Raw genomic sequence first — 11,742 nt, 5'->3', positions numbered from 1 at the left:
ACACACACACACACACACACACACACACACACACACACACACACACACACACACATACACACACACACACACGCACGCACGCACGCACGCACGCACACACACATACACATACACATACACATACACATACACATACACATACACATACACACACACACAGAGAGAGAGAGAGGGAAAGAGAGAAAATAATATCATTTGTATCATAGTCAAGGAGATGAACCCTAACCTAACAACAAAAAAAAAACAAGAGCTTCTTTCTTTCAACCACCTGTGATATAATGGTCACGTTTAACAATCCAATCAGTTACAGACGGATAAAACTTAACGGATAAAACAAGTCCAGACCATTTATTTTTTCATTGAATATACAGTTTCACTTGGAAACATATCACATTATGTTTAAAATATGTTACGAAAGTTAAAGTTAATTTGCTATACTGTATGGCTGAATTTTGGAGAAAATTAACCATGGATTTATTATAGAAAAAGTGTAGTAACCATCTTTTGGCTTTGATTGATTACCATTTGTATAACCACCGTTCTACTACAAATACTATGGTTAAACTATGGGTAGTGGAAATTTTTAATTTATTTTGCGGTTACCATGGTTAAACTACAATTTTATTTATAGTAAAACCATGGTTAATTTACATGAGGGAAGAATGGTCATACAACTATATTTCCGGTATGAGACAGGCAACAGGTCTGTTATCACGATGTTCACGTAATGTTTTGTTGATATTAAACACAATAAGACAACAATAAGCTCACTGGTGCCAAAAGAACATCCTGTTCATCTTAGAAATGGATTTCCTCTGACATGAATTTTGCATAAATTCTATATTGCTAGCCTTTGGACCTCTTTCACATTAGCAGAAGAGCTCAATGTATCCAACGTACACCTGGATCCATATTTAATTGCGAGAAAATTATATCAAAGAAGATATTTTAAACGCTTCAAGCTAATTACATGTAGGCACTGAAGATGGTTTAAACTCTAAATCATAAGAATGTACCTAGCGCAGGTGTGATGCTAGCAGGGTGGCCTAGCTTGACACCAGCTCTGCAGGCTTTGTCAGTAGAGACTCTCATGTTAATTACAGTCCCACTGTCTAATTACTCATCAGCTGGCAGGAGAACAGCACCCGTCTCAAAATAGCAGCAGCTAATCCTTTAATTGAAGAGAGAAAGAAATCTAAGCAAAACAATGGAGAGCGGACATAGCTGCGTCTAGATGACCATCGCTAATGGAAAGCATATGTAGATGACATGCGAAGGCAAACAGGATATGGCCAAGTGTGTTGTTTCTGGAGTGACATTTCGTCCCTAAGTCTCCCTCATTCTGGCTCTATCCTTCGTTACATTCAACCTTCCTCGATGAATATACAAGAGTCTGAGAGGAACTTTTTTCTCAGAGTAAGTCTGTAATTAGTGCCTGCTTGATGGCCCTGGAATTCCAATCTGTTTTTGTAGCAAAATGGGTCGGCGACTTAAGGCAGTGGCACAGGGGATAAGAATAAGAGGGTGGGGTGGTGTCTCAATCATTGTTTCCATCTACAGCCCTGGCACTAGGGCTGTGACAGTGGCAGATTTTTACCACCGCGGGGTAATGGACCAACTACCGCCGGTGGCGCGGTGTTGATATAAATAAATAAATAAATATATATATATATATATATACGTATATTAGTCATGTCAAAATTAGCGCGTTATTTTTAGGCAATTATTTTTTCAGTTTAACGCGTTAAAAATATTTAACGCAATTAATGCAGGGGCGGGGCTAGGGTTGGCCACCCCACTCACAACTGCTGCTTCTGTCACTTTTTCTCTTGACAATAAGTGCACTTATTCAGTCGAAGAACAAGGAGACGTTTCAGACACGCGCTCCTCTTCACTTCGGTGCCAGGCGTGAGTCAAGCGAGCGCGGAAATGGTACTGTGCTCGAAGCGCGTGCTCTTCAATTGCATGCACAAAGGCGCCGGCGCGCTGTAGCCTGTATCCTTTTATATCAAAGCGCGAAATAAACTACGTTATCAAAAAGGCGATTAAAGCTGCCTTAAAACTGTGCATGCATCTAATATATTTTATATGAGTCACATTTAAGAGCATGTCTCTGAAATGGTTTTCAAAACTGTCCTAGAGCAGCCCAGCACTGTCTCACTCATCTAACACACCCGATTTAACTCGTCAGCTCGTGTTTATTTTAGCACTTCAGTCAGTGAATACGCAGCCTGCAAAACACTAAAATAAATATCAAAGAAATAATACAGTTAAACAAGAAAGTAGCCTAAATAAGAAAGTAAAATCTGCGCTGCGCGACAAAATACTATATAACTCATTATAATCAGTGATGCTACACTGGATGTGGCACGACACGACATGACAAATCCCTGACAGTAAACTGCCTCGTTCTATTTATGAGGTTCTGACACAGAGTTCAAATGTCCTGTGTATACACTAGACAGACTCAACCTGTTGCGACGCGGCGGTGTTGCGTCCGGTGTAGACACAGTTCACTGTTCCACTACTGTTATTACTGTTATTACACTTGTATACAAAACGTCGTATTATGCTTGTTATAGAGTGCGTGACATCACGTGCACTACCGCCGGTGACAGTAGACAGTCGGCGACCGTCACAGCCCTACCTGGCACATTCCCTCCTCACCTCCATCAATCAAGCTGACGGCTTCCCGTTGAACTGGCCGACACAAAACCTGGTTGGCACTCTACAGTTCCAGACTTGAAGACATCGTCCTTATTGTTTTGAACACTCTGACCTCTTGTCAGAGATGTTTTAATGAACAAAATGAAGGTAAACATCCTCTCCAGTGATGCGAAGGAGAAAAGCCCTCGCGTTCCTGAATCAAGCCCTGATCAAAGCATTTAGCAGAACAGCAGGACAGACGTATGCAGCGGGTTTATAAATGAACCGCTGCGTATTCCAAGCACCGCCGCATAAACGCAAGCGGCTGATGCGTTTCGGTAGACCTGTGGACGAGAATGATTGCGAGGCTGAGATTAATGAAACAGAACATGATCTATAATGAGCAACTTCTATTCAACCATTAGGAGCTAGACAGGGGCTTTCAACTATTGACAGTTGACTTTTTCCCAGATCAAAATGCATAATTCATAAAAGTGCTTTGATGCTCCTGGAGTGGATGAGCGTACATTTATTGCATCACTTGCAATACGCCACACACTGCATTGATGTCTACCAAAACAGGATCTGTTCTTTGTTATGCCAAGCTCTCTACGGGACTGAAAATCTGCCATCCATAAGAACCTTCACATCGTCTTTTGTTTTAGGTTACGGTCTTCTATAAATCGGAAGTCTTTCCTTGAGAGAGAGTTGAAATGTGTTGTACAGATGTAGGTATCTCGGATTGTCATGCTTTAACACGGTCTTCCGTCTGAAACCAGGCCGTATCCATAAACACAGTACACTGGAAGTTTTCAGAGCCAGATTCCCCTGTTCTGCAAGACTTGGACCCTTCTTTCATTCATCATACGTCTGAACGGACATTTGATTTTCAGCATGGCATGAACCCTTGTAAACGGACAAGCCTCTGTAGCCCACTGGCTTAGCTCAAGATCTCCTGACCCTCGACTAATTATCAGGAGTGGCAAGCTGGGAGCATTAAACCCTGAATCTAATTTGAAGCCGCATTAGGATGCATGACAAACACTGTCTTTTTGACACCTTCTGGGTAGAAAAAAACTGCAAGAAATGGGGATTTTTAACAAGGAAGAACCGGCCTCTATGAATAATATAAATGTCGGCTGTAAATTGCATTCGAGAGTGTAAATGTAATAAATAATGAACTAATAATATGCGTTGGAGGACACAGGAGCGAGCGAGTTGTGCGTGCCAAGTGGACTGCGCCATTAGATGGAGAAATACTGTTGTGGTGGGTTATGTTGCTTAATGGAAGCGAAATGAAGAATTCCACTCTTTTAATAACGCTTGTTATAATTAAACTCCTCCACAAGTGCCGGGCACGATAGAGAGAACTAGCGCAGGACGTCTCCAAATTATAAATCATTCATCCTCGGCGGGGTTCCGCCTTTGTTCCCTTGGAAACAGATGTGCTGGGTTCAACTTTGACATCTGATTGGTGGAAAGGGATTTACAGGGGCACGGTACATGGGGGCTGAAACAGAATATGTTTGATTTGCTGAAATTTCTCCCACCAAAAAGAGTACCCTTCCTCTAATCAATACCCTTTAGAGAATTCCAGGCGGCAGCAAAATTGTGCTCTCTTCAGCTCGATACCTCACTGTGGGAGGCGAGTCATTTAGGGTTTCATTAATATCTGAAATGACTAAACAAGTTCAGCAAGCCAATAGTGTGAACAGTTGCAAAGTCTACTTAATTATCCTGAATAAAATATGAAGTGGCAACTGTGAAATGATGTGGAACCAAATGGTTTGGGTGCTAGAAGAGAAATGTTCTCTGATCTTTACCACTCATTTAAGCCACATAAGCAGAATGTTTCTTTTCTGAAGACTTCTCATTGGTTGGATACAAGGTAAAACTAAGTAGCACAATAGCATGTCAAAACCACACGCCAAACATTGAAAAATATACTGTCATCTTACGAACATGAGAATACTTCACTTAAAGTGATGGCTTGTAAAATGAGTAGAGGCTAATTATCGACTGCTTCTCAAAGAACATCCTGGTAGAGTGTTAGGATAGTTCATTGTAGTCTGTATAACAGTCCCGATCAATACCATATTGACAGAGACTGGTAATCTATAAGCATAATGAGTCCATCTAAACAAAGAAGAACTTTGAATTACTATGATCAAAAGCACTCGAGAAATCGGCTACAGTTACAATCCTCAACTCGATCAGACTCCACATTGTATCCTCAGGGCTCTACTTGTGGAATTTCTTCCTAAAACGTGGGTCAGAATTTGTAGCCACTGGGGAAGAACTTGCCTCCAGTTCCTCAGGAAATGCGTACGTCAAGTGCGTAAGAATCAAACATTGTGGTTCCTCTTCTCTGCTAAGTTGAGGCACCGTCCTCTAATTCAATTAGTTTCTGGTTTAGAACACAGACAATATTTTTACAGCAATAAGGAAAATCTGCTTAACAGGCCTCCCCTAGCAAATACTTGGCTGTGGGTCATGTCTGTTATTAGCCTCCTGAGGAGTCTCTTTGGCCCAAACTTTCCAGTCAGGCAAAGATTATAAAACAAATCTGGGTTTTGAGGGTACCCTTGAGGTTTGGGTCACAGAAAAGCCCCCAAGTGCAAGAAAAGGCCTGCAGAGGTGCTGCAATGTTTGTGTAATCAACACAATGACTCCTGCCAAATGTTTTTCACAGATTCATGCGACTGAAATACACACGCAAATAATGTGTTGTCCATGTCACTGTCCTTGTGTGTGGCCACATTCCTTAGAATAAGTTTTAGGTTTCTTATTGTCTCTTGGACATTAAGATCATGTTAGATACATCCAGATGCATCTCATAGACAGTCTTTGTTAAGGTTACAAGCATCTGTTGGCCAGGATGACTCACTGGGGCCAGAGTGAACCAGTGCATTTGGGTTTTAACATTCCATGGCTTTCAACCAAAGGGCAAAATGCAACAGATGTTGCTGCTGGTCTTCGAAAGAGAGCCAGTGGCAAAAGCATCTGCAAGGTTGCCTGATTGAGTTGCAGTCGAATTCAGCTAGAGAAAGTTTCTAACTCAAAAATCATAAAAGCGTGAGGGAGTTTCAAACTTTTCGTCTGTAGACCCGACTTCTCTATTCTTCAGAATATATCACAGAAGTTTCTATTCTCTGCCAAGGACAAATCCCTCCTCCATTTCTCACTCATAATAAACTGCTATCTTCAGTAAACACGTGTGAATCGTGCAGTACCTGGATCCATTCTTTGTTTGAGTCCTCCGCAGGGGTCCAACCGTTCTCAGGGTTGTTGAGTCTAGATCGTTCCGGAGACCAGCTGGGGTTGTACTGGGATGAGGCCATGATTTGGTCGGAATGGATTTCCCCAGTTTCCATACCCAAAGGCTCAGTGCAGTCAAAGTCTGAGGAAAGTACAGAGAAAAATAGGGGCGGGGGAGTTGTTAAAATGTCATTTCTCGATCTAAATAAAGAATACACCAGATCACGACCCAAAATAAGGCCTTCCTCTCGGGAATGGGCCACTCAGAGGCAAAGTACCATAGGTTTCCATCTCTTAGCACCAGAATAAAACATACGCACTTTTCTTTCCCACAGTTTAATGGAAGCACTGTGGGAAGTGTACTACATTAAGACGCAAACCTTTATTCATAAAACATTCAGTTTAAGCTCTTAAGTCCAGCGGCAAGAGAAGTCTTGAGGTTCATAAAAGAAGTGCCTTCTGAAGGTGCACAGTTAAATGGCACACGGGAAGGCCATTTCCCCAGCGTCAGCATTTGGAGGAATGGAAAGTCAGAGACGCCTCTAGCATGTCTGTGTTTTCAGACGGAAGGAGAGCAGGTTGTATATCACTCCTCATGCCATGCCACCCAGGATAAGGGCATTGCTGATTGTTTTGTGACGTTATGGGGCAGTCGTTTCGAGGCATGCTGACCGTGTGTCTGAGACAAGCAAAGTTCATGCTTTGACCCCCAAGGGTCTTTTTCCAGACGCTTCGGCACAGAATTTAGGACTCTGAGACAGTGAAGGATGGGGAAATGTTGAGGCTGAAGTGGGAGACATGCTATTTTATTTACAGCAGGTCACAGACTCCAAACAAACACAGTTTTAAATGTAAGGAAATGCATGTTGAAACAGGGTGAGCTCGTGTTACCTAATATAACAGTGAAAGGTTCAAGCAGGTCAGATATGCACATACACAAACAACACAGCCCAAACATCCAGGACTAAACACATGTAGCAAATGGAGAAAACATGCGTGTTAGATAGACAGTATTTTTATTTGTTTATTCACACTGAGCCATAAACGCAATTCTGAAAACCTAGTGATCTGCCTTCCTAGAGAGCACAAGTTTTTGATACCGTCTAAGATACTTATTTTTGTTCAAATTGTAAGGCAGCATTTATTCTTTGTAAAGTAACCAATCACAGAATGCATTTTGAAAAATAACTGTAAAAGAGAGTTTAACTGCCTATATAATGATGGAAGGATGGAAACGTATTAATACTATTTTATCCAATATCCTTACAAAAATATACCAGAGTAAGCATAGATGTTTTCAATGTACCAATATATTGTAGAAATTTGTAAAAGTATTTTTTGTGCACATTAAAAATCACTTCATTAGCTTAGCAACTCGTGCTAGCACTAAACTCAAAATCAAAAGTGATTGTTGAGTCTTTTATGTGCTTCTCATGAATTTCTCTCTTTTACCCTTGAAACCTCAACTCAACTTAATCTTAACATTACTCATTCTCTTTTGTTCTGTTTTATCTCTCTATCTCTTCAAGCCATCTATCCACTTTCCACCCTTTCATTCTTTAGAACAGTGACTGAAAACAACCAGATCTCTCGTCTGATTACATCTGGCATCCGTCACTGTTCGGTCCGACTCAGCAGAGACCATAAATCTATGACGGTTCACTGACAAAATCCTTTGCATAAAGACTTATTGCCAATGGCGATCTCTTTCCTTCCTGCAAAGCACAATATACTGGTAAACATGTCGAACTGCGAGAGAAGCTGCCACAGAATGTAAATTTATGGAGCCAATAAATAATTGATAGACTGCGACTGTTGGGCAAAGCCCCTGCTGTGAACACACTGAATGCATTCTTGAGCATGAGCTGGGATGGCAGAGATGTAGTAAACACCTTGATGGGTTCTGAGAGCTCAAGCTCACAACATTAATGGCAATATGCACTTTATGATATATACAATATGTATCCACCTTAAACTGGTATGAGCTGCAATTATACTGGACATTTGTGTCGAATCAAAAGCACCACTACTTGTCATGTTGAACAGGGTAGGTGACAAAGACAGACGGTGAGAAAGACAGACAGAGGAGGAGTAAGAAAGTGTTTAAGGATAGTTTTGAATGCATAGCGTGATTGCGGGTGAGGGTTGGTGGTGTGTTCTGAAATTAAATGTTTAGTTGGAGCATTTCTTAAATTGGGGTGAAGAGGTGAACCTTCTGGGTGAGCTGGTTTGGAAAAAAAAAGAGTAAACCAATCCCCATAAAGCAGGGCAGATGAGTCATGACTCTTAACACAATCACTTAATGAAAGAGGGCCACAGCTGAGCGGTACGTGGTGATTTAATAACTTCCCATGTCATATCATATTGTATTTGCATGTGAATGTGGGTACACATCTGTATATGGGGTTATACCCTAGTCAACAGGGTGTGATTCAATAACTTTGGCTACAAACATTCTCAAAATAAAGTTCTCATGATGCCCTTTAACCTAGATTTTTTTTGTTTTGATTTTCTAGAAGTAGATTTTTTTTTCAGTTTATACTAACTTTGGTTAAGAAAACTGGACCTTTGCCTGGTTTATAACAGTTAATATTAATTATTTCATTTTTTTGTAATTTCTAGAGGTTTTTGAAGTAATTACGTTTCACCACCCTTCATTCACCTTCCAAAACTGGTAGAACTGGCCTCTCTATCAGCTATGGAGCACCAATGGTTGAATGGTTCGCAGAATAACAATTTGACTTTCTTTTTTTTTTGCAAGACAAGTTTATCTAAAGTTTGTGTTTATTAACTACTGAATCTTAAATCTTGAACACATGTTGTGATCTTAACATGTTGATCCATGTTATGCACAATAAACAACCTCTTCTAGGATGCTGATATTACTGGAGACTTCATCTCATGTGAATTTAGTATTAATTTCATGAATTATTTCATGCACTTTAAACATTGCACTATTGACTTACCGTCCGGGACTGTCCTTTCCAGCACAGTAAAATTAGCTGAGAATCCCTCTTTTGCAATAGCGCTGTCTGTGTTGATTGTCAAAGCCAAGATTCCAGTGTAGGATATGATCCGTCCTGGAGTATTTTGTCCACAGTATCTGCCAATGTATGGACCAACTGTGGAAACAGACAAAGATAGAGGAAAGAGAGGCATGATTAGATAGGTTTAATAATATACTATTCAAGCCATTCTATCACAGCAGATCCTGAAGTGTGTGAACGTCAAGGACAGTGTGATTGGTTGACCTTGTATAACTCCATTGACTGAACAAAACATTCTCTCTACACCTTGCTGTTGATGGAAATGAATAGTGTCTGTTTTGTACCTGTCTATGACCTTGGGTTTTTGTTTTCAGTGGCGACCATAAATTCCTGCACTTATTGTTCATTCCAGGGCCACTTTAATGTGACTTACCATAAGCCACTTTAAAAGAAAAAACGTGTAGAAGTTGGAGGGGACAAGAAGGAAGGAACCAAACATAAGTAAGGCTGTAAATGAAGAGGTATGCAGTACATTCAGCTGAGAGAAGGAAATGCTTTGAAGCTGTTTTGAAAAAGAGCTTTTCATACTATATGCACATGTCTTTCCAGGTTAAGGCCACTTTTAAACTTTGGTTTAAGCAAACTTGTACCATGGTAGATTGCGGTGCAAGTTGTTTGGCAAAAGACAACCAATTATAAATGGCCCCAGGGCTTGCCATATTAATTATGCATGAGCTTTGAACAGCCACGGAAACTTAATTTACACTGAAATTACACATTTGTAATTGTAATACATTTGTAACAAAAAGAAAAAACCTCGTAAAAATGCAAATAGCAAGATTAACCCAAGGTTTACAATATACATGAAATCTCAAAACCTGAGTAAAAGGTCTAATTAATGACCCAATGCAAAATAAGAACCACACGAAACATCTGGGATTATGTAAAAATTTACCACAAATGACTGAAATATTGGCTTAACAAGAAACTGCGATTGGCTCTTTGAGAAGATGCCCATTACAGTACAAGAGATTAAACAGATCTGCCAGCTTTGTGTGTGTGTGTGATATAAAACAGATCTACGGGTTTACATGAATCTTAATCTTCATAAGAATTAATCGAAACGGGTGCATCCAAGTGTGCATAAATGTGTGCGCTTGTGTGTTGAGACGGCTCTGGGTGTGGTGAAGCATCCGGATTATCTGCATGACTCAACAGGGCTATGAAATTTTAAAGAGCCTCTCCATGAACCCATCCAGCATGTCTGCTCTGGTGGAGGAGGAGGGCGGCTTTACAAACCCTCTGCCAGGCTGTGACTGCCTCAAAGTGGGCGGCCAGTGGGTGATGGAGGGGTGGGCTGAGGGCTCGAAGTCATAGAGGCTTCTGTCTCATGCCCCGCAGCCTTTCCACACTAATGCACTTATTGATTGGTGTGGCTCCACAGGTAATGCAGATAGTGTCTGAACCCGTAGAGACGAGTTACACTGAGGCCCTAAGGCACCAGGACCTTCCCTTTAAAGTCTTGTCTTCAGCCTCCTTCTTGGCTCTTTCTCTGTCGCCGTGCACTTGTGGGACACCTTTTTATTGTAGATTTTTCAACAGAGGCTGCTGGGTCTAAAATAAAAGCATGCAACCTTTGTCCCAGGTGCTACACTTTCCTCAGGCCTACATGGATTTTGGATTCACAAAAAGCTCTGTAGGTTTGGGATAGCATCATTCACAAAGTTCTGCACACCCCTCACTTCTTGAGTTTGCTTAAGACACCAATAAGAAATAGTTGACCCAGAAATGAAAATTCTGTCAGCATTTATCATAATTATCTTGTTCCAAACCTGCATGCTGCTGAAGTGGAACACAAAACAAAAATTAAGGAAACCTAAAATAAACAAACAGCATAGGACTTTCCGCTGTTTTCCTTCAAAATCCATCCAGAAAATTCCGAAAATTATTGCAAATTCTGTCTGGGCCTGCCCACAAAATACTTTGTGTAACCTTTAAAAAAACAATTATTTAAACAGACTTCCTTTAATCATAATTGCGACAATAGATTCACAACGTATCCTCGGAAGAATGCTAAAACTAATTTAAAAAAATTTAACTGATGAGAAAGCTCAAAAGGCTCCGTCTCAGATCAAAGGTGTCATTTGTTCACGGCTTCTCTCTTCCGTCAAAACAGAAAAAAGTCGATAATGAAGTGGAAACTGAATAAGACCTCTGATCCTTGCAGACTTCCTTCTCGCTTTGAGCTGAAATCTTCCTGTTGGGCTTCTGGGTGTGTATATGCAGTTCAAATACACACGCACAAATAAAAACTGTAATTTTCTTGGAGAACAGAATATTTCTGGTGTTATGACAACAGTCTACATTCCAGAGTCCCTCACCCTGAACTGCCCGAGACAAACCACAGTCTAATGTCCAGAGAGACGGGATAAAGAGCTCCTACTAACATGTTCTCAAATACACTTATACATCACATTTGTGGATGTAAGAGTATGTGTGCGAGTCCAAATATCTTATCGACACTTGGCCATGCCTAGGAGAGGTTTGTTTTGCTTGTGAAACACAGCAAATGGATCGAGGTCAGGCGTCTGTTCTCCCCTAGAGATCAATCATACGGCATTGTTATTTAGTCATGCCATCTGGCTTATCTGTTAAAGGCCATTTCCAGAAGGCCAAAGATGAGACCCTCCCAATTACTTCTGCTCTGATTATTGTTTAGTTTCATTTTCCAGACTGCCATCTTAAGTATTGAACTGTATTATATTGCAATTTATGCAGCTTGTTGAGGAAAGGTTTGCTATTACTTTTCTATATGATCAGATTTACAATTTTGAAATAAAACTGGTGCCAT

General features: G+C 40.7%; 1 protein-coding gene across 1 annotated transcript in view; it reads right to left on the bottom strand.

Moving 5' to 3' along the window:
• Positions 1-11,742, bottom strand: part of LOC107566911 (neuropilin-1a-like) — a 74,433-nt gene that overhangs the window by 34,781 nt on the left and 27,910 nt on the right. The window contains exons 5-6 of the mRNA XM_016252481.1: positions 8,871-9,026; positions 5,880-6,046 (exon numbers count right to left, since the gene is read on the bottom strand). Of these exons, the coding sequence (XP_016107967.1) occupies positions 5,880-6,046; positions 8,871-9,026 (323 nt within the window). The remainder of the gene's footprint in view (positions 1-5,879; positions 6,047-8,870; positions 9,027-11,742) is intronic.

The sequence above is a fragment of the Sinocyclocheilus grahami genome, unplaced genomic scaffold (genome assembly GCF_001515645.1).
Source record: "Sinocyclocheilus grahami isolate Dianchi unplaced genomic scaffold, SAMN03320097.WGS_v1.1 scaffold1112.1, whole genome shotgun sequence".
Lineage (NCBI taxonomy): Eukaryota > Metazoa > Chordata > Actinopteri > Cypriniformes > Cyprinidae > Sinocyclocheilus > Sinocyclocheilus grahami.
The sequence above is the reverse complement of the archived record's forward strand: the minus strand, read 5'-3'. Positions and strand labels throughout refer to the sequence as shown.